Source organism: Felis catus, chromosome D3 (genome assembly GCF_018350175.1).
Source record: "Felis catus isolate Fca126 chromosome D3, F.catus_Fca126_mat1.0, whole genome shotgun sequence".
Classification (NCBI taxonomy): Eukaryota; Metazoa; Chordata; class Mammalia; order Carnivora; family Felidae; genus Felis; species Felis catus.
This window is the reverse complement of record NC_058379.1, coordinates 16,886,975-16,911,173: the sequence shown is the minus strand read 5'-3', so window position 1 is coordinate 16,911,173 and position 24,199 is coordinate 16,886,975. Positions and strand designations below refer to the sequence as shown.

The 24,199-nt window shown below is 40.9% G+C and overlaps 1 protein-coding gene across 2 annotated transcripts in view; it reads left to right on the top strand.

The window, feature by feature from the left end:
• Window positions 1–2,133, top strand: part of SPPL3 (signal peptide peptidase like 3) — a 138,399-nt gene extending 136,266 nt beyond the window's left edge. For both annotated transcript variants that reach the window (XM_023241495.2, XM_019814624.3), the window contains exon 11: window positions 311–2,133. In XM_023241495.2, the coding sequence (XP_023097263.1) occupies window positions 311–382 (72 nt within the window). In that variant the 3' untranslated portion in view covers window positions 383–2,133. The remainder of the gene's footprint in view (window positions 1–310) is intronic.
• Window positions 2,134–24,199: the final 22,066 nt, after the last annotated feature.

Genomic DNA, 24,199 nt, shown 5'->3' with positions numbered 1-24,199 from the left:
AGCTAGGCTTGGAGCATTACCTTATAATATTTGCGTTATCCCCATTTTGCAGAGGAGGAGGCAGAGAGGCAAACTAACTCGCCTTTAGCATCTCACTGAGAAATGAGAGAACTTACACCCTTCTTGGCGTAAGGGGCCTAAGAGCTCTTCTAGTGAGTTCTTCAAAGAATGGTGGTTATCTTTCAGTGCATGAAATTGAAATGTTCTTTGATTCTCTGCAGAAGCAGTGTGGTCTGAGATCAAAAAGGACTTGTAGATGTGTGTGGCTCACGTTTAAACCTGTAACTTAGTAAAGTCCCTTCTTTCCCAGGGTGACCTTCGGCGGATGTGGTCTGAGCCATTCCACTCCAAGTCCAGCAGCTCCCGATTCCTGGAAGTATGATGGATCCCAGAGAGTGACCAGAATGGCCATCTTAGTCCTTTTCTGTCAACGCGTGGTTTTGTTTCCTCTTAGAGCTGGCCTGGTACTCAGAGATGTACCTGTTTAAGGAACTGACGTGTGACTGGATTTTGCGTTTGCAGGGAGCTTGTTTGCAGGAGCGAGGTGCTGGAGCCCTGCTTGGTTCTTTCTCTTCCTGCCGTTGTAGAGGCGGAGCCCCTCCTGAAGTGACAGGCCCTCTCCAGCGCTCCTTCCTCCCCCGTTTTTATGAATCTGCACCAGACTGTTACCCGTGGGGGATGGAGATGTGACTGTTTAAAACTGACAACGGCAAGGAGTCGTTCTGTACCTTTTGAACACTAAAAGGATGAAAAATATTAGCAAACCGAAGTTTCTTCAGTGAACCCTCAAGAACTTTGGGACCAGTTTCCTATGGGGGACTCAGTTTCAGAGAACTGAGACAGAAGCTCTTCTGTCGTTCTATTCTTTCCTTTTTTTGGATTTATTAAATATTTTCTGTGGTGTGAAGTGACTTATTAAATCCACAGACATTGAGTGACTTCTTACAACATAAACATTAAGAATTTGTTGTAATGAGTTCATGTCCACCCAGATGTTGTGTTGGCAGTGAACGAGGGCACGGTTTTTATACATACACACACACGCACATAGGTATATATGAATAAACAAAAATTAAAACCTGCTAAGATCATGCTGTGTAGCAGACAGGGACTTGCTGTAATTTTTAGCATGTAGAGCAGTTTACTCTGGCTTTCTTGTATATGGATAAGCTGCTGTCTTTCCCTCCACAACTGAACGTGCAGTTAAAAACCAGTATAGTATTTGTACTGATATACTCATGGACTTTAGGGGGCTCTCATTTGGTTTTGATCAGTGTAGCAAATTAGGGATGAAAAGTTAAAACTTTTTGGCCCTTTTTTTGTTTGTTTTTACAGGCTTCTCCCTTGCAGGGTTTTTAGTAGTTTCTTCTTGAACCAATGCATGTAATATAGCAGCAGGTGTCTTTGTGCTTTCTGATCATAGTAATGTACTACTTGTAAATACATTTTTCTATTTTCTATTTTTTTTTGTATTTTTTTTTTTTTTTGGCATTTTGTTTCATTGGTGTGCTGTATTTTCCATGCCCTCACTCCTTTAAGAAAAAAAAAGGAAAAAAGCAACACGATCCTGTCCTTGCTGTTGTGATTATGGTCTTGGTTTACCTGTGGTGACAACTGGGTGTTGGGGACAAATGTCAAATGCCCCTCTGAGCTGGGCCCTACATTCTAGAAGTTGTGGAAGGAGCGAGCTGCTCTGTCCCCTTAGCATCTGACCATGTGCTGTGGTCTTTGCTGGAGAGCTGGCATTCTGGTAGTAATTTAAGTGTGATCATGTCAGCTCGCCTTTGCCTCAGCAGCCCCAGCCCGGTAAGAAATTGCCCACTGTACAGGCAGAGAGAATCCTGGCTACCTGACAGCAGAGGTCGGAGAAGGGCCCACGTGTCCTGATTTCTCCCTTTGGCAGGTGACGTGCCTCTGCCTCAACCTGTGTGATGAACTGGTGTGCTGGGCTTCCCGTTGCCAGAAGCCACGGTGGACAGAGCTCGTAGGCCGTGCGCGTCGCAGGGCGTGAGGGCGGGAAGCGATCAGGATGGTGCGTTCTTCTGTTGTGTCTTCAAATCCTGCTGAGGGCTGTTTTGTTTTTTGTGTTCTGTTGTTTTTGTTTTTGTTTTTTTAATAAATGACTCCTTTCTAGCCTTTGTCACCTCATCTTCACTTTTGGTTGTTGGTACCACACAGAGCTCCCGTCACCTCCTACCTGCTGTGCCTGTTCCAGAAGACTGATGGGAAGACCCTGTCTCCAGACAAGGTCACCCGTGGCTCTGGTTCAGTCCTAGAGATGTCAAAGAATTGAAGCTTCCGTTGCCCACAGCACTCATAACAGCCTCTGGATTTGGTGAATACCAAAGGTACACTCATGTGCTCGCTGCTCATCAGCTGTATCCTTCCTCAGCCCTCGAGGATGCTAATTAAACAAGGCAGGGGGTGGGGGAACTCTTCCAAAGTGACTAAGTGCTAGTAATGGTTAGAGGTAGTATCCTGGCAGTGATTATCTTTATTTAACTCTCTTTTCGTGAAAAACCTAAAATCCGGACAATATAATTTTTTGTCATCCTTGCTCCTGTGCAGGTTTAGGGGGAAAAGTACCCACACGGGTCTCCTGAAAGTAATTTGGATTACAGCTGCTAGTCCTCAAAGCCCTTAAAACTTTGGCACAGGAACCGCAAATATTCCCTTTGTTTTAAATCAACCACAAAAGACACATTAGAATTTCCCCTGGTTCTGGAAATAACAGGACTCTTGGGGGGCAGGGAGCAGCTACAGTTATAGCACATTATTTCAATTTCTCCTTACAATCTTCTCCCCTCCCCTGCCTCATACAGACTTCTGTCTTCCTCTTATTTTTTCTGTTTTCTCAGATGCTCTGACTTCTGGTGTTTTCTAAGAAGTCTTGTTTGCATTAGGCAAGGCATGTTGACAAAGCTCTAGCACAGTCCCCCTTCCTTCCTCACTGGTCTGAGGTTCTTCCACCTCCAGAGAGACTGCACTTTGAAACTCTCATAGTAACTGTCTTCTAATTTGAGCTAATGAAGATAAGACAGCAAAGTTTACCCAAAGTCTTGTATGTTCCATCACTGTTCCTACAGCTTCTGTTTTTCTGAATAAGACAACTACACAGCGCCTTGTGTGGGGATGGTGCAAATCAGCACTGGGGGCCTTGGGGGGGGTGCCTTTGTAGCATGCCAGCACAGGCCTTGGTTAAACAGGTAAGTTACGTTACCTACAAGAAAAAAGGCTAGTTCTCTGTGAGGCTGGAGCGAAGGGAGTTCTGTTTTGTCAACAAAGTGTTAAAAATAGATTCTGCCGTGTCTGCAGAGCAGCTCTCACGTTACCGCTAACCAGATCCAGCGTTGTATGTAGACATTTGTGTTTGGTGAAGGCCAACATTTACGTCAGAGCCTCGGAATGTAATCGTTTTGTATATACATGAAGCGCACTCCTCAGGAATCTCGACTGCGGTTCTTTTCCATGGAAGCAAGGCAGGCCAGGCCGCACAGGCTCCGAAGGAAAGCAACGCATCCTACTTCTGGTGTTCCAGCGCACAATGGCCTGCACGGCCTCCTCCCTTCACTCCGTCACATCACCTTGGCAGTTTCCGGCCGTGAAATCACTTCAAGAACAGTGGCTCTTAACACGGGTGTCAGCCTTGCCATGGAGTCTGTATGAAGTCCTGCAGGTGTGGCCACAGAACCCGGGCTCTTCTCTCTTCCGGGAGGGATAAGCCAGGTAAGACCTTTTTTACCCATGAGTTATTTCTATTCTGGTGCAATTTACAGACTGCTCCCTGTTTCCGAGACTGAATGAACTCTTCACTTCTGCAGGTTCGGAGTCTAACTTCTCATGTGAATGGAGCCTCTCCCAGAACAGTACTTTGTCCACTCCTCCTTTTCGGCCATGTAATCGGTTTCCTTCTTGGCCTTTCCTTTGGAACTCAAACCCTTTCCCACCCATAGGTGGTAATTCAGTCATGTTTCAACTTAAGCCGTGTCAGGCACTGGCTGCTCCGGGGAACAAAACCCAACAGCCGATGCCCTACTCTAGTGGTCTGCTGCAGGGGCTGCTTAACCATGGAACGTTGTCCCCGCACATGATGTTACCCAGCAGCACAGCACTGAGTTTCAGAGTGCATCAACCTAAAATTGTCAGGAGGCAGTAGTAAGCAGGGGTGTTTATTTGGGATCAAGGAATTGCAATTCGGGGTACACCGATTTGGGTAGCATCCCAAGTAGTGTCCCACTAGGGGGCAAAAACCAGAGGATTTTTTTGAGCGAATAGATACTGTCTACGAAGAGTTCTCATTGGTGTTGGCGGCAGACAACTAATCTTGGCAGAACATAATGGGTTGTTAAGGCTGTCCCCTGGAAGGCGAAAGCTTGTCACTGTAGCAAGTTGCAGGTCCCAGCAGAGTCCTTGGGAGTATCTGCAGTTTAGCCCAGTTCACGGCCCCACCTGGTGAGGATGTGCCTGAGGCCCACCTCCTTAATGGCCTCCCGGCTCCATTTTATTTCACCTTTGACAAGTACATTCTAGAGCTTTCAGTCCAGGACTCTGGGCTTTCCCATAAATAGCAAAGACATAGTTGGGAATGCTTGTTCACGGGACTGGATGCGCCCAACTAACAAAGTTGAAAGCAGGGTTATAACCATGGTGCAGAAGAAGCCATGTTCCTGACTAAATGTATAAACGACACCGAAGGAGCACCGAGCACATTCTGTCTCTGAAGCATGGTTTGGAAGTCTCACTACCAAGAGCCAGCAGTTCGTTTGTGGCAATTCTAGCTTTCTGCAGTGCTTTCTAGTGGTGAGCACTTTGGTGTGCTATAGAGCTCTTGGATACTCGAATTATTAAAAATTCATGTGGTGGACTCAGGCTTATGGCTCCTCTCATTTGGATGCTGCATAGTCAACTGTTTAAGTTCCAAGAAGTCTATCCCCTGTTAAGTAGAACTGTGTAACTTTCCGCTGGTTCGCAGGTGAACAGTGGTCCTGAAATAGAGGAGTCCGTGAGCTTGCTCCAGCCCCCACTGAGTCCTGGGATCCTCACTAGATCCACAAGACTGAGGAACGGGAACCAAGTTAGGGAGAGGAAACAAGGCTTGAGACTGGGAGTCGGGAAGTATGCCAACCAGTGGGCTTTTGCCTCGTGAGGAATGAAAGAAAGGAAGGGGTGTCCAGAGAACAAAGAGATGGAGAGAGGGCAGCAGGGTGGCCGCATGCCGGCATCCCAGCCTCTGGGTTCTGAGTGCCAGTTCCTCTGCCTTGCCGAATAGACTGGCTCCAAGCAAGTTACCTATCCGCCTTCTTTTAATTTTCTTTTAACGTTTATTCACTTTTTGAGAGAGTGCGAGCAGGGCAGGGGCAGAGAGAGGAGACACAGAAACTGAAGCAGGCTCCGGGCTCCGAGCTGTCAGCACAGAGCCCGACGCGGGGCTCGAACTCACAAACCTCGAGATCATGACCTGAGCCGAAGTTGGGCGCTTAACCAGCTGAGCTGCCCAGGTGCCTCTACCTAGCCACCTTCTAATGAGACCGTTCACACAGCTCGCCTGGACTTTGAGATGCAGGTAGCATGTGTACCTAACTTACGGCCTTTGTAGTTGAACCTTTTCCCCTAGAGACCGTGGATTTCCTCATACTTCAGTTGGTGGGTATGCAGTAGCACATCCTGGGCTGCTGTGCCCACTTACGCAGCTTCCTGGGGAGGGTAGACAGATAATTTCAAAAGAGAGGTTAAGGACCTGCTGGTACAGGAAGGAGCACCGCTGGCCTCCAAGATGACAAAGCACTGTATGGATGACAGCAGTGGAGACAGTGCTGCCCCCCCCAAGGCTGCTGGCAGCTCGGGCCATGAGCCCCAGCCCTACCCAGAAGCTCGGGGAATGGAGAGACACCCTCTCCCATTCTCCACTGCTCTGGCCCTTTCAACAGCCACAGGTGCAATCAGGGCCTGTGCCACTGGATGTCACCTAATGTGTCCCCCTGCTGCCATCCTGTCTGGCCTTCACCGTGGTCTTCACGGAGCTGTTGTACCAGCAGGTCCCCTGCTGTGCCGTCCCGGTGCAAGGTGGCTGGGACTAAGGGTTGGGAAGAACCCTCTGCCATACTGGATGGAGAGGATGGGGACCGGAAGGAGACCCCTCAGCTTTTGACCTGAACAGCTATTTGCCAGAACTGAGAGAAAGGAAAGATAAAGGAGAAGAGTTCTGGTTTAGCCAGTAGAGCAGCTAAAAAAGAACCGGGATGTCTTAAAGATAGAAACATACATTCCCCGAGGCTTTAAATACCAAGGTGAGGGCAATAGTGAGAGGCAGGAGAGTGACTCCCATGACATTCTGTGTGGTAAGGCATCGTCAGCAGTTAGCCTCACATAGCCACATGTGGCCTGGGGTTGGTGACAAAGCCCCTCTGAACCTTGGGGATAACAATGCCTTATTTAAAGTATTAAAGGGGCACCTGGGTGGCTCAGTGGGTTGAGCGTCCAACCTTGGCTCAGGTCATGATCTCGCGTTCGTGACTTTGAGCCCCACATCAGGCTCTGTGCTGACAGTGCAGACAGAGCCTGCTTCAGATCCTCTATGCCTTTCTCTCTCTGCCCCTTCCCCAATCATGTGCACTCTCTCACAAATAAACATTTAAAAATCTAGCTTTTAAAGAATAGAATATTAAATAAATACTAGGCACTACACTGGTCTATTGAGTTTTCATGTATTCCACACAATTTACCAGTCTTCGTGGAGTTAGAATACAATTAAGATAACCCTATTTAAACAGATGTCACACTTTCATTATCTAAACAACCACAGCTTCTGTAAATGCTTCCAGTTCATCACTGAAGAAACTGGTTATCTTTCCACTGTTGAGACGTGAAGAGAGAGCTGGCACTTGAATCCTAGTCCAGTCTTCCAAAACAGAATGGATTCTGCGTAGGTAGTAGGATCTTTACCATAAAACCAGGCCAGACCAGGGTCTTGACATTTTCCTGTAAGCACCGAAGGACTTGATACAAAGCAGGGATGATGGGTGGGAGTGTGTAGCAGTTTCCCACATCTGCATATCCTGGGATGTCTGGGTGGGACCCAGCGGTATGCCTCTCCCTGGCTAAGTTTAAGGAATGGCCTCCCAGAACCTTTAGAGCCTTCCCTTAGCCATTCATTATGAGGCAGCTTCGGCCTTAATTTTTTGCAGCCCAGACTGAGCAGAATGCTCACAACAGAAACGTGACGTGTCCCCACATTAGTCTTTCCAGTAACACAGTTGGGATAGGTTCTGCCTAATAGGTCCTTAAACATTTTGGCCGCCTAGGCCAAGGGTATCAACCTGTAACCAGATTCTGCAAACAACCACTGGTGACGTTTTCACTTTTTTGTAGTACATTTCTTTTCCGTAATAAATGCCACATATGCCCTCTTTTGCACTGGTGTACTTTAGAGTCCTGCTATGTGTTTTGAGGGAAAAGTTAGCCGCTGCACTGTGAAACCACCCCTTCAGTCATTGTGGGCTTGTAGTAGCTCCCAACTCTGTAGGCTTTTCTTGAACACCTTTGGAACAAAAGACTCAGTGGGCCAAACTTGCAGTCTGTTTTAAAATAAAGAGCAGCGTCATTCTAAGCCACTTGGCTGCAGTCCACAAGATAGAAGGGGAACAGGAGCCAGTGTAAGTAAAAAGTGAGAATGCCTTTCTCTCTCTGCGCCTCTGCGCCAGCGAGCATTTGGAAAATTATCCTCAGGGACAAGGTGGGGAAGTCAGGGCTGAGTATCACTGATGCTCATACGTCATTGTTGTAGTGGACTAATAACTGGTTGAATGGCTCTGTTCCAAATGAGCAGAGGAATGGCCTGGCAGTAACTGGGAGGAACGGCCTCGTCTTTGTCTTGAGCCTCGCCCAACATTTCTCTTGCCAGTGTGGCTAAGGACACGACTGCCAGGCTAGCAAAGTGGAAGAGGACATGAAGCAAGGAGAAAACGTAACCATGATCCAGACAGAGCTCAGAGGGCCAGGACAGGTCATTGAACACCGGGAAATTGGATGGAGAGAGTCCTGGCAAGTGACAGCCAGACCCCAGAGATGAGGACCGCCTCGCCTGACAAGAGTCCTCTGAGGTGAGTGCCACCACCGCCACCAGTTTTACAGAGGAACTCGCCAAGCCCCCAAGATCTGGCAAGTGGCAGAATTTGCTCTAAACGCTGGCCTGTGACCTTAACCACTGTACTTCCTCTCCAGCACAGAACTACAGATAGTCCCCACCCTCAAAATACAGCTAAGTCATCAGACACTCTGTCACGGCTCTCTGGCCTACTGGGTGCGAAACATTTGAAGCCCAACCACTGCCCAAAGCAAATAATGATCATTGCAACCACTTCTGCCTGGATCTTCCCAAATCCAGCGCATGTTCCACCTCTGGGGGCCAAGATGGTAATCACCTCATATTTTTAATAAAATCTCATGATACAGGGAAGACAGATTTTATTATCCATTTTACACACCAGAAAAAGGAGTTTCAAGGTCAGATAATTTGCCTCAGATCTTCCTGCCTCCTTGCCCAGCTTATCGGAAAGTAGTCCCACCCAGGTTTTGTAGATAGGACTCATGTGGCTTAAACAAAGGGGGTGGAGGGCCCGTAAACAGGGCACTGCGCAAACAGCGTCCTGTTGGAGGTCAGTGACCACCAACCCTGTTAGGCAGGGAAGAGCTGGAGTTGGGCTGCCCGGGGCCCTGTTCTGACCCGGCTGCTGTTCAGAGGCATAATGCGAGGCCTTCCTCCCAGTAATGTTATGGCAGTGTGGACTAACTGAAAGACTGTTCTTGTACAAATCAGGAGTCCCTAGAAGGAGGGGCCAGGACCAAACAAAACCTCTCTTTGAGGCATCTGAAGCAACCAGATTTTAATGTTAAAATGATGAATCCCCCATTGCTGTCATTAAAACAAAACAACAAACCATAAAAATAAATGAAAACAACTGTCAGCTGCTGTTATGATCTCCAGTAATGGTGGGCTGTAATTCAAACCAATCCTCCTGCTAAAAATAACTTTAAAATCTAGAAAGTGTCTTCTATAAAGCAGTAAAGAAGATTCTGCTTCTGCTAAGGGTAGAAGTATTCATTCAACCCTCCCACAAATGACAACTATAAATTCTCAAGAAAATGAAGAAAACCACCACTGTAAGGCAGTGAAGAGCAACCAAACTGGAGAGAAACTGAAAGGGAGTTAGTTGACGGTTGGAAGGAAATGTCACGGAGTGAGTTCCCATGTTCATGGCTTTTTGCCTGAGGTCAGGTCCCAGGTGTCAGAGGACCTGGTTATTGCTTCAGTCACCAAAGGAAATGGTTTAGAATGACCCTAGCACCTTAAAAGATGAGGGAGTAAATCCCAGAGAGGTCCATGTTCTATGTATAAACTCTGCCTAAATCTTTTATCTCTAAATACACACTTAGCAGACTCCAAGCAGCCAACTAGAAGAACTTAAAAGGAATAGCTGCTGCACGGCACAGGGGAATCAAATTTTTAGTCTGAGGTCAGCCAACCTAACTGCCTGTTTTCAAAATAGTCTTCAGAACTTCTACAGTATCTAGGATGGAATTCAAAATTACTACACATAATGAAAAACAAGAAAATGTGATCCGTACCAAAGAGAAGAGGCACTAACGGAAAGTGCCTTTGAGATGACCCAAATGTTAGAATTAACACTTAAAACTTTTAAATCAACTATTTCAATGATGCCAACAAATATAAAGGAAAATATAATGAATGCACAAGGAGGAATTGTCAGCAGAGAAAAAGTAGTGAACCAAATAAAAATTATACAACTGAAAAATACAAGACCTGAAAGTAAATTCAGTAGGTGGGATTAACAACACATTGACAGTGACCTGTTAAAGGATCATTCAGCTTGAAAAAGAGCGGGGTTGGTAAAACTTTTCTGGGATGAATCATGGTAAATACTTTTTGGCTTTGAGGGTCAAAAGTCTTCATTACAACTACTCATCTCTGCCATTGTAGTGTGAAAGCAACTATGGTAAATGAATAGGGATAAACAGATGTGGCCTGGAGTGATCCAGTTTTTCAACCCTGAAATAGAACAATAGACATCCAATCTGAAGAACGGGGCGGGGGGACCCTGAAAAAATGGTCAGAGCATCTTTGATCTGTGGGACAACAAACAGTCTAACATACAGATACATAATTGGAATGAGAAGAGGGAAAGAATTAGGTAGAAAGAGGAATTTTTTTTCTTTGTTTTTAAGTAGGCTCCACACTCAACGTGGGGCTTGAACTCGGGACCCTGAGATCAAGAGTCACATGCTCTACAACCAGGTGCTTCAGGTTTTTTGCTTTTTAATAATGGCCAAAACTTTCCAAACGTGGAGAAAGTTCAAGAATCACAACAAACCTCAAACAGAATAAATAAAAAGAAAGCTGCACTCAAGAACTTCATAGTCAAATTGCTGGAAACTAAAAATAGAAAATCTTAAAGGCACCAAAATAAAAATGACGCTTTACAAAGAAACCACATTCCAATTATATGAAATACTGCAAACTTCTCATCAGAAGTCACAGGGACCAGAAGACAATGAGATAACATATTTAAAGGTGTGAAAGTAAAACATGTCAACCCAGAATCCTATACCAAGTGGAAATACTCTTCAAAATGCAGGTAAAATATTGACATTTTCAGATAAACTGTAACGAGGAGTCAGCAGCAGCAGACCTACTTTGCAGGAATTACTAAAAAGTTCTTCAGGTCTAGGGAAATGAGCCCAGATGGGAATCCAGATTTACAGGAATTAAGAAGTCAGGCTAATCTCAAAATGGTCTCCAGTGATCCTTTCTTCCTGGTATTTATGTTCTCTTTATCGTCCCCTCCCACACTGTCAGGACTGGTCTGTGTGGCCACCACAGAATGTGAAATGACAGTGTAAGATTTCCAAAGCTAGGTCACTAAAGACATTGATATAGGCATAAATCTTCATAACCTTGGATTAAGCATGATTCTTTTAATATTTTTTAATGTTTGTTTTTGAGAGAGAGAGAGAGAGTGGGAGCAGGGGAGGGGCAGAGAGAGAGAGGATCTAAAGCACTGCCAGTGCAGAGCCTGATGCAGGATTTGAACTCAGGAACCATGAGATCATGACCTGAGGCGAAGTCAAACGCTTAACTGACTGAGCCACCCAGGCACCCCAAGCATGATTCTTTTAGACATGATACCTAAAACACAACCAAGGAAAAAAATAGGTAATTGCACTTCATCACAATTTAAAACATTTATGCTTTAAAGACACAACCAAGACTATAAAAAGCCCAAGGAATGGGATAAATTATTTGTAAATCACCAAAAAAGATTAAGTATCCAGAATATTTAAAGAACTCTGACAACTCAACAATAAAAATATAATTCAATTCTTTGTGTGGGCAAAAGATTTGAATACACATTTCTCCAAAGAAGATATATAAATGGCCTATAAGTACATGAAAAGACGCTCAACATCATTAATCACCAGAGAAATACAAATCAGCCGTGAGATACCACTTCACATCCACTAAGATGACTATAATTTTAAAAAGCAGGGCAGGAGGGGGTCCCTGGACAGCTCAGTTTGTTAAGCATTTGACTCTTGATTTCAACACAGATCATGATCTCATGGTCTGGAGATGGAGCCCCACATCAGGTTCCACACTAAGTGTGGAGCCTGCCTGCAAGTCTCTCTCTCTCTCTCTCTCTCTCAAAATAAACAAACATTTTTAAAATATTTTTAAAAATAAGTAAATTTAAAAAGCTAGACAATAACAGTTAGCAAGGATGTGGAGAAATTGGAACTCCCACATTGCTAGTGGGACGGTAAAATGGTGCAGCTGTTTCGGAGGACAGTTTGGCAGTTCCACAAAACGTAAAACACGGAGTGACCATATGATCTAGCAATTCCACTAGTGGTTATATACACAAGAGAATTTGAAATCTATATCAGCACAAAAACCTGTGCACAAATGTTCACAATAGCACTATTCATAATAGCCAAAAGGTGGGGCCCAAATGTTCAGCTGATGAGTGTCCATACAATGGAATGTTATTTGGTAAGAAACGAAGTGCTGACCCATGATACAACATGGGTCTCAAAAACATTATGCTAAATAAAAGAATCCAGACACAAAAGACCACATAAAGTATTTCATTTATGTCAAATGTCAAAAATAGGCAAATCCATGGGGGCAGCAGAAGGGAGATTAGTGTTTGCCAGGGGAAGAGTGAAATGGGAATAACAGTTAACAAGTGCAGCCTTTGCTTTTGGAAAGGGGTGATTCCATAATTTTGTGAATATTGTATACTTTAAAAGTATGAATTTCATGGTATGAGAGTCACATCTCAATTTATCAAACACGCACACAAAAACAAACCCTGTCACTTTCATCTTTCTCAGATCATTCACACTGGGAGAAGTCAGATGCCATATTCATGAGGGCACTCAAAACAGCTATAGAGAGAGGCTCTGTCTATACGGCGAGAAACTGAGCCATCAATATGCTGTAATGTGAGAACTCGGAAACAGATCCTCCAGTTGGAGTCAAGCCTTCAGATGACTGCAACCCTGGCCATTATTTTGACTATAATCTCATTCTAAGAAACCACAAGACAGAATCACCCAGCTAAGCCAATTCTGATTCCTGCCTCTCAGAAACTGGACAATAATATTTATCATTGTCTTCAGTCACTAAGATATGAGGTAACTTGCTATGCAGCAATAGATAACTAATACAATTGGCAATGGATTAAATATAAAAGACTTTTCTCTAAATTTCATTAATATACCTATAACTGAGTAAAAAACTTAACATTGTATAGTGAGGTTTGTAATATATGAAAATATAATACCTGTAACAACTATTGAATAAAATGTGGGTGGTAGGTAAATGGACCTATATGGTTGCAATATTTTTATGTTTTGGTGAACTGGTAAAATAGTAACTCTAGGCAAGTTGTGAAAAGTTAAGGATGTATATTGTAATCCCTAAAGCAAATACTTAAAAAATAAGTAAATGCAGATGAGGTGGCTCAGTCAGTTAAGTGTCCAACTTTTGATTTGGGCTCAGGTCATGAACTCACAGTCATGAGATCAAACCCCACGTCAGGCTCTGTGCTGGGCATGGAGTCTGCTTGAGACTCTCTCTCTCTGTCTCTCTCTCTCTCTCCCTCTCTCCTTCTGCTCATGTGTGCTCTCTCCAAAAAATTAACAATAAAATGAATAGTAAAAATAAAATGCAAAAGAATAACTTTAAAAGCCAATAAGAGGATTAAAATGGGATACTAAAAACTATTTGCTTAAAAGGCGGGAAAAGAGAAAACGAAGATAATAGCAAAATGACCAATGATATCAATAATTATATTCAATATTAATGGACTAAAAAATAATGGACTGACAACATATTTCTGACAGAATAAAAAGGAGATTAAAGCTCTCCCCTTAAACAATTAAAACAAAAAAATCTACCTCCCAATGCAGTGATTATCTGTGTCACCACTCTGCCATCAAAACACCTTTAATACTTCCCTACTCCAAATCATCTGTCAATTTATAATAATTTTTGAATTTGAAAACACAAAACTAAAATGTTGCTACATCACTGTTCTGTGCTAATGCTTGTCTATGATGAGACTAGGCTGAAGAACAGGTATCAAGAGAGAGCTCCAAGATTAGAGCCCTGAGGACTTGAAACAGGGGTGCTCCAGGATAGTGGATGAGTTTGAAAGACTATTAAGGCTTTTAGAAAAATTATAGATCCAGAATGTATGCAATGCCAAACGGGCACTGGTACTTCATAGCAGGCAGTTTGAACGTTTTCAAACTCAAGGAACTTTTGAAGTGGCAGAAAAGGTAGAGCTCATTGTGGGGAAACACTATTGGGAAAATTGTCTGCAAGCCTCTAGAGCCAGTGGCTTTACTCAGCACTGAAATAGGGAACAGAGGGAAGATAGATGGAGGTAACTTCTGAAGGGCCAGAAAAGGAATCGTCTCTTAAGAACATGCAACCAGAAATGACTTTATATGCCTGAGTTATATGCAAACTTGCTATTCTCCATATTTACGTACATTTTGTACTACCAAAGACCCAGAAATTGGCCTGAGTCTATGTACATTTTTTAAAAATCTGATATTATGAAAAAAAAAATCTATGAAACAACAGGTCTCAGACCGGTCTCAGACAACAGGCAGCACAGGACAGTGGTCTTTGAGAGAAGGAAAACTAATGAAGTAAGCCCTACAATTGCCCCAACCTACAACATGTAGAGAGTTTCCAGACCATGGATCAGAGAGAACAGAACAGAACCCAGGAGCACCTGGGTGGCTCAGTTAAGTGTCCAACTTTGTCTCAGGTCATGATCTCACAGTTGACGGGTTCAAGCCCCGCATTGGGCTCTGTGCTGACAGCTCAGAGCCCGGAGCCTGCTTCAGATTCTGCATCTCCCTCTCTCTCTGCCCTTGCTCCACTCATGCTCTGTCTTTGTCTCTCAAAAATAAATGAAAATGTTAAAAAAAAAATAAAAATTAAAAAAAAAAACAACAGAACCCAGATGTTTCCTTGGGTTGAAGAGAGTGCATGGTTCGGTAAGACCAAAATGCCTAGAATTGTGGGACAGAGTAAAAGAGAAGAAAATTTCAGAGAGCAAAAGATCACTGAAGATCTGCAAAGGCTCACCTTTGACTTTAGTACATATGTATGAGAAATTATCAAAGTCAAGGAAAGAACTGGAAGAAAGGAGCAGAAAGAACAATCCACAGCTCACACATGGCCAGGAATATTTTATACTGTCAACATCAGAATAAAAAGACATCCTAATACATGAGGCAGCAATTAGAGTTCTCAGGTATCAAGTAGGGGCAAATTAGCCACAGATGAAAGGATGTTCTGGATCCACCTAATAAAGCATAAAAATAATCCTTAAAAAGATCCAACTATTTCCAAGTAACTGTCCCAGGACAAACCTCAAGAATATTTAAATGAAAACAAATGATACAAAATATCCAACAAAATGCACAAAATGTACATTTTACATTACAAAGTACAGTGTAAAATACACAATGTCTGGTATCCAGTAAAAAATATGTATATGTATATGTATATGACCCACAAAGGAGAGAAAATTCCATCAATAGGAACAGACCCCAAAATTATGTAAGCAATAGAATTAGTAGATGAGAATGTTTAAAAAGTGATTATATTCTACATATCCAAAAAAAGTAAACATGAGCATGTTGAAAGAAAAAGTGGAAGACAGAAGGAAGACCTAAATCACAATTACAAAAATGAAAACTATGATGTCTGAGATACAAAATACACTGGATGGGATGAACAGTACTTTGGATATTGCAGAAGAAAACATCAGTGAACTTAAAGACAGCCTACAATAGAAACTACCAACAAATGAAAAACAGAAAGAAAAAACAGCATCAGTGAATTATAAGACAACATTAAATAGCTTAATATATGTCCAATTTGAGTGTCAGAGGAGAAATGAAAAATAGAAAAAGACATTTAAAAAAATAATGGCCAAATTATTCTCCAGATTTGTTTGGTTGCTTTTTTTTTTTTCAATTTTGGAGAAAGCTATAAACCCCAAAATCCAAGAAGTTCAATTAACCCCAAGTGGAATAAACATGAGGAAAACTACACCAAGGAACTCATATCAAATTGCTGGGAAGAAATGATAAAAAAAATTTTAAATAGCCATGTGGTGATGGTGGGCAGGGCAGGGTGGGGAGGAGAATACAGAACAAAAGTGAAAATGACAGCAAAATTCTCATCAGAAACAACTCAAACCAGGAGACAGGGGAGCAACATCTCTAAAGTATTGAAATAAACAAGTCCCAGATCTAAATTCTAAGGAATTCCAAATTGTCTCATAATTCTAAGAGAAAGACTTTCAGAAATGAAAATGAGGGGCCCCTGGGTGGCTCAGTTGACCATCTGACTCTTGACTTCAGCTCAGGTCATGAACCCTGGGTCATGGGATCAAACCCCACATTGGGCTCTGTGCTGAGCATGGAGCCTCTTAAGATTTTCTCTCTCTTTTCCTTTGCCCCTCTCCCTGCCTTGTGCTCTAAAACTTTAAAAAAAATTTTTTTTTTTTTTAATGAAGATGAAATACACATAAAACTTACGGGCAACAACAAAAGCAGCACTCTAGGGAAATTTATCCTTATAAATACCTACATTAAAAATGAAGAAAGATCTCAGGGCACCTGGGTAGCTCAGTTGCTTAAGAATCTGGCTCTTGATCTCAGCTCATGATCTCACAGTTTGGGGGATTGAGCCCCATATTAGGCTCGCACAGTAGACCTGTGTATCAGGCTCTGCGCTGAGCTTGCTTATTCTCTCCCTCTCTGTCTGTCCCTACCCTACTCATGCACTCTCTCAAAATAATAAATCAATAAACTTAAAAAAATGAAGATTTCCAATCAGTAACAGTTTACACCTTAAGCAACTAGAAAAAGAAGAGCAAGCTAAACACAGAGCTAGCATGTGGAAGAAAATAATAAAAATTAAGATATAAAGTAGAAAATGGAAAAACAAAATCAATAAAACCAGAAGTTCCTTGAAAAGATAGGTGAAATTGACAAAGCTTTAACTGGACCAACAAAGTGAAAGAGACAAATAATTAAAATTGAAAATGAAAGTAAAGACATTAAATAATGGCCTTACAGAAATGAAAAGGATTACAAGTGAATACTATAAAAACTAAATGCCAACAAATTATATAATCTATAAAAAATGGACAAATTTCTTACAATACACAAATTACTTAAACTGACCCAAGAAGAAATAGAAAATCTCAGCAGACCTCTAACAAGTAAAGCAACATAATCGGTAGTGAAAAATCTCCCAATAAAGAAAAGGCCTGGGCCAGATGGCTTCACCAGTGAATTCTATTGAACAAAGAATTAACACCAATCTGTAATGCCCCAATTTCGAATCCAAGAGACCACCAAAGAGCCGATACCGATGCAAACGCACGAGGCTTTATTTGCAAGCTCGAGCTTGGGCCCAAGTATACCCGACACAGTGGAGCAGGGACTTGGACCCCTAGGTTAAAAGGCGTAGCAGTTTTATAGGGGGCAGTGGCCAATGAGATTGTAACACACACAGAAAGTTGCATAGTCATGCCAGTCCACACGCAGTGGCCAATTGAATTACAATTTATCCTATAGTAACTGTTTGAACTAGCCTATCACTCTGGTCAGAATTTGCGTGCAAGTTTGGCGGGCAAAAGGCGGGGTTTACATTCTTTGGCCGTTAGGGGTTCCACATTCATATTTGAGCCGGTTTCCAGTAAGGGTATGCTCAGCGGCTTGACTAGGGTGGGGGAGTGTCTTAAGCAATAAGCAGGTCATGTGGGGGTTATACATGAGATGGTGGGTGTAGCACAAAATGAAGTTAGTCTTGCTCTGCTTGTCCAGGGGTAGGGGATTTTTGTTAAATTCCTTGGATCCCACACAATCCTTCTCAAATTTTCCCCAAAATTGAAGAGGAGGGAACACTTCCTCTCTCATTCTAAGAAGCCAGCATTACTCTGATACCAAAGCCAGTTAAAGACATCCCAAGAGGGGCGCCTGGGTGGCTCAGTCGGTTAAGCCTTGGACTTCAGCTCAGATCTTGCGGTTCTTGAGGTTGAGCCCCACATCGGCCTCTCTGCTAAACCTACTTCAGATCCTCTATCCCCGTCTCTCTCTGCCCCTCCCCTGCTCACACTCTCTCTCAAAAAATAAATAAATAAACTTCTAAAAGTTTTATGAAAGTAAATAAAGACATCACAAGAAAGCTACAGACCAATATTCCTTATGAATATAGATGCAAAAATATTCAACAAAAAGTTAGTAAATCAAACCCAATAGCACATTAAAAGGCTTATTTGCCATGACCAAATGGGATTCATCCCAGGAATGCAAGAGTGGTTTAACATAAGAAAATCAACATTTACAGAATGAAAGCACCCCCCACGACATGATCATCTCCATTAGTGCAGAAAAGGCATTTGACAATTCAACACCCTCTCATGATAAAGACTCTTAGAAAACTAGAAATAGGGGGGAAATTCTCAACATGAAAAATGGTATTTATGAATATTCCACAGTTAACCTCATATGCAATGATTAAAGCCTGAAAGCTTTAGGATGAGGAATGAGATAAGGATGCCCACTTTGACTGCTGTTATTCAACTCTGTACTAGAAGTTCTAGCCAAATCTATGAGGCAAGAAATAAAAGTCATCCAAATTGGAAAGGAACAGATAAGACTATCTCTATTCACAGATGACATGATCCTATGTAGAGAAAATGTCAAAATCCACAAGTAAGCTATTACAGCTAATAAACAAGGTCAGCAAAGTTGCAAGGTATAAGATCAACACATGAAAATCAGTTGTATTTCTATATACTAGCAATGAACAATCTGAAAAGGAAATTATGAAAGCAGTTCCATTTACAATAGCATTAAAAATAATAAAATACTTACTTAGCCAAGAAGATGAAAGATGTACACAAACTATAAAATATTGCTGAAAGAAATTAAAAACATAAATAGAAAAATCCCATATTCATGGATAATACTTAATACTGTTACATGTTAACACTACCCAAAGCAATCTAAAGATTCAATGCAGTCCCTATCAAAATTCCAGTAGTCTTATCCGGATGGCCAACAGGCACATGAAAAGATGCTCAACGTCGCTCCTTATCAGGGAAATACATATCAAAACCACACTCAGATATCTCCTCACGCCAGTCAGAGTGGCCTAAAGGAACAAATCAGGAGACTATAGATGCTGGAGAGGATGTGGAGAAACGGGAACCCTCTTGCACTGTTGGTGGGAATGCAAATTGGTGCAGCCACTCTGGAAAACAGTGTGGAGGTTCCTCAAAAAATTAAAAGTAGACCCACCCTATGACCCAGCAATGGCACTGCTAGGAATTTACCCAAGGGATACAGGAGTGCTGATGCATAGGGGCACTTGTACCCCAATGTTTATAGCAGCACTCTCAACAATAGCCAAATTATGGAAAGAGCCTAAATGTCCATCAACTGATGAATGGATAAAGAAATTGTGGTTTATATACACAATGGAATACTACTTGGCAATGAGAAAGAATGAAATATGGCCTTTTGTAGCAACGTGGATGGAACTGGAGAGTGTTCTGCTAAGTGAAATAAGCCATACAGAGAAAGACAGATACCATATGTTTTCACTCTTATGTGGATCCTGAGAAACTTAACAGAAACCCATGGGGGAGGGGAAGAAAAAAAAAAAAAAAAAGGAGGTTAGAGTGGGAGAGAGCCAAAGCATAAGAGACTGTTAAAAACTGAGAACAAACTGAGGGTTGATGGGGGGTGGGAGTGAGGGGAGGGTGGGTGATGGGTATTGAGGAGGGCATTTTGGGATGAGTACTGGGTGTTGTATGGAAACCAATTTGACAATAAACTTCATATATTGAAAAAAAAAACAAAAACAAAAAACAAACAAAAAAACAAACAAACAAAATTCCAGTAGTCTTTGTAGAAATAGAAAAGCCAATCCTCAAATTCATATGGAACTCCCAAAACAATCTTGAAATAGAAGAAAACCGGAGGAGTCACACTTCTCAACTTTGAAAATTTACTACAAAGCTATAATAGTTAAAACAGTATGACAATGACATCAAAACATAGAGACCAATAGAATAGTATAGAGAGTCCAGTAATAAACCTTCACACAAATAGTAAATTGATTTTCAACAAGGGTACCAAGGCCATTCAATGGGAAAAGGACAGTCTTTTCAACAAACCATCCTAGGAAAACTAAATATCCACATGCAAAAGAATGAAATTGGACCCTTACTTTACACCATTTACAAAATGGATCAAAGTCCTAAACTTTAGAAATGAAACTATAGCAAACCATAAGAGATTCTTAAATAGAACAAACTGAGAGTTGCTGGGGTGGGGAGGGGTATGGGCTAAATGGGTGATGGGCATTAAGGAGGGCGCTTGTTGGGATGAGCACTGGGTGTAAGTAATGAATCACTGGGCTCTACTCCTGAAACCAATACTACACTGTGTGTTAACTAACTTGAACTTAAATAAGTAAAATTTTAAAAAGAGAAGAAAAGATTGGAGAAAATCTTTATGGCATTGGATTTGGCGACAACTTCAAGGATATGACACCAAAAACATAGGCAACAATAGAAAAAAATAGATTTCATCAAAATTAAGATTGTATCAAAGGATACTATCAAAAAAATTAAAGACAACCTACTGAATGGGAGAAAATATTTTCAAATCATGTATCTGATAAGAGGTTAATATCTAGAATATATAAAGAACTCCTCCACTCAACAACAACAAGCCAATCTAAAAACTTAGTAAAGGATTTGAATAGACATTTCTCCAAATAAGATATACAAATGGCCAATAAGCACATGAAATGATGCTCAATCTCACTGGTCATTAGAGAAACACACATCAAACCTACGAGATACCACTTCACATCCTCTCATTAGGATAGCTATTAAAACACACACACACACACACACACACACACACACACACACAGAAAACAAGTGTTGGTGAGGATGTGGAAAACTAGAATCCTTGTGCATCACTGATGGTAGTGTAAAATGGTAAAGCCACTGTGGAAAACAATGTGGAAGTTTCTCAGAAGGTTAAACATAGAAATGCCATATGATCCAGCAACCCCACTCCTAGGTATACATCCAAAAGAACTGAAAGCCTGGACTCAGATTATTTGTGCACCCATGCTCATAGCAGCATTATTTACAATAGCCAAAAGGTAAAAGCAACTCAAGTGTCCAACAGCAGATGAATGGATAAATAAAATGTGGTATATACATACAATGGAATGTTATTTAGCCAGAAAAGGGAATGAAATTTTGATACATGCTACAACATGAATAGAGTTTGAAAACATTATGCTAAAAAAATAAGCCAGACACAAGAGGAGAAATAGTGTATGGTTCCTCTTATATGAGGTACCTAAAATAGGCAGATTCATTGAGATAGAATAGAGGTTATCAGAGGCTGGAAGAAGGAAAGGAAGAAAGTTATTGTTTAACGACTACAGAGTTTTTGTTGGGGACGATGAAAAAGTTTTGGGTATAGCTACTGGTAACAGTTCTACAACATTGTGAATGTATTTAATGCCACTTAATTGTACACTTCTGAATAATTACGATAAACACTATGCCATGTATATTTTACATATACAAATAAATTTATTTAAGTTAAAGTGAAATAATGACTTTTTCAGTTCAGGTATGCAAAACCAAAAGGAATTCATCATTATCAGACCAGTACCGCAAGAAATGTTAAAGTAATTTCTTCAGGCAGGATGATGATACCAGATGGAAACTGTATCTACACCAAAGAATGATTAGCACTGGGAATAGTAAATATGTGGATAAATATAAAAGACTTTCATATTTTCAATCTCTTTAAAAGATAATGGGCTGTTTGGAGCAAAAGGATAAGATATAATATATAAAAGTAAGATATAATATATAAAGATAATATATATAAGATTATATTATATATATATACATATAAGATATATAAAGGTAAAATGTATGACAGCAATCATAGAAAAGTTGGAAGAGAAGAAATGGAAATATACTGTTTTAATATTCTTATATGTTAGTATAATGTTTAAACATAAACTAAGACAAATTAAAGAAGTATACTGTAAATCCTAGAGTAAATCCTAAAATAAGAAAGTAAGCCAACAAATGAGATAAAATGTAATCATAAAAATAATCTAAAATAAGGGAAGAAACAAGAGATGAGAAGAGTAGAAAACCAATTGCAAGATGGTAGATTTAAAACCAAACATTAATAATCACATTAAATGTAAATGGTCTAAACACACAATTAAAAGGCAGATTCTCAGGACTTTAAAATCACGACCCAGTTATATGTAATCTGAGAAACCAACTTTAAGAATAAAGACACATATAGATAAAAAGTAAGAGAATGGAAAATATATATCATGCTAACACAAATCATAAGAAAACTGGAGTGGCTATGTTAATATCAAAATAGTTTTCAGAACAAGGGGTATTACCAAGAATAAAGCAGATCATCCCATAATAATAAGGTGATTAATTTATCAGAAGCCCAAATTCTGAGTGTTTATGCAGCTAATAATACAATTTCAAAATACATGAAGCAAACTGATAGAGATAAAAGTAGTTTAACTCAAAATTGTAGCTGAGATTTCAATATCCCTCTCACTAATTCAGAGTAAGTAAATAGAAAATGAGGACAAACAACATAGTCAACCAATTAATAGGTTAATTTGACCTATTAACACTTCTAGAACACTCTACACAACAAAATTAAATAAAAAAATCATTAACAAAGATCTAAAAATATCTTCAAATATTTGGAAACTTAAGTAGCTCTTTTTTTTTAATGTTTATTTATTTATTTTGAGAGAGAGCATGTGAGCACGGGGGAGGGGCAGAGGGGGAGAGAGAGAGTCCCAAGCAGGCTCCACACTCAGCACAGCGCCCAATGTGGTGCTCAATCTCATGACACAAGATGAAATCAAGACCTGAGCTGAAATCAAGAGTATGACACTTAACTGACTGAGCTCCCCCAAGAGCCCCTTAAATTGCTCACTTCTGAATAACCCATGGATCAAGAGGGAGAGGGGAGCAATCACAGGAAATTTTAGGGAAAAAAAGACTCTTTGAATGGAAAGAAAATGAAAACATATTTCAAACCTATGGGATTACTGCCAAAGCCGTGCTTAGATGGAATATATAGCATTAAGTGTTGATATTTGAAATGAAGAAAAGTCTCCAATACCTAAGCTTTCACTTTAATAAACTAAAATGTGAAGACCAAATTAAACCTAAAGTAAGCACAAGAGGAAATAATAAAGATTAAAGCAGAAAGAGCAATGAAATCAAATACAGAAAAATAATAGAGAAAAAAAATCAGTTAAGCCAAAAGCTGATACTTGGAGAAGATTGATAAAATTCATAAACATTTAACCAAACTGATCAGGGGCACAAATTACTAATACCAGGAATGAGACTGGGAACATCCCACAGAGTCTACAGCTTTGAAAAGGATATTAATAAAATATTATGAACTTCCTGCCAATAAATTTGAGAATTTAATTGAAATGGAACAATTTCTTGAAAGACAAAAAACTACCAGAGCCCAATGAAAAAACAACAGATGACATGGGTAGTCCTGAATCTACTAAATGGAATTTATAGCTTAAAACCTTTCCACATAAAGAAAACTCCAGGCCCGATGTCCTCAATAGTGAGTTTTACCAAACATTCCAGAAAGAAATAATACTAATTCTCTAAAATTCTCCCAGAAAATTGAAAAGAAGGAAATATATTTCCTGGGGAGGGGGGTGGGGTGGGGGCAGGGTCAGTATTGTACCAAAACCAGAAAGACAATACAAGAAAACTACAGATCAGTATCCCTTTTGAACCCAGACATAAAAATTCTCAACAAAATTTTAGCAAATTGAATCCAACAATATATAGAAAGGACAATATATCATGACCAAGATGGGTTTATTCCATGAATGCAAGTGTGGCTTAAGATTCAAAGATCAATCAATGTCATTCATATCAATAGACTCAAAACAAAACAAAACCATCACACTTATTGAAAGAAATCAGAAAATAGAAGTATGAGGAAAAAAGCAAATTCAGGAATCCCTGTTTTGGGGTGTCAGGGTTTTTTTTTAATTTTTTTTCAACGTTTATTTATTTTGGGGACAGAGAGAGACAGAGCATGAACGGGGGAGGGGCAGAGAGAGAGGGAGGCACAGAATCGAAAACAGGCTCCAGGCTCTGAGCCATCAGCCCAGAGCCTGACACGGGGCTCGAACCCACGGACCGCGAGATCGTGACCTGGCTGAAGTCGGACGCTTAGCGGACTGCGGACTGCGCCACCCAGGCGCCCCAGGGGGTGTCAGTTTTAAACTTTGCTCAGGATTCCTCCAAGCACTGCTTTAATCAACTGTATAATTGACATCACATTTTTTTTTTAGTTTGCACATGCTTGTGCTAATAATTATCCTTAAAATCTTTTAGATATGAAAACAAACTTCTAAATTCTAAAACAACAACAACAAAGTAATTTAATTGATGGACTGAAATATGGAGACTGAATTACTAAACCTGAAATAGCT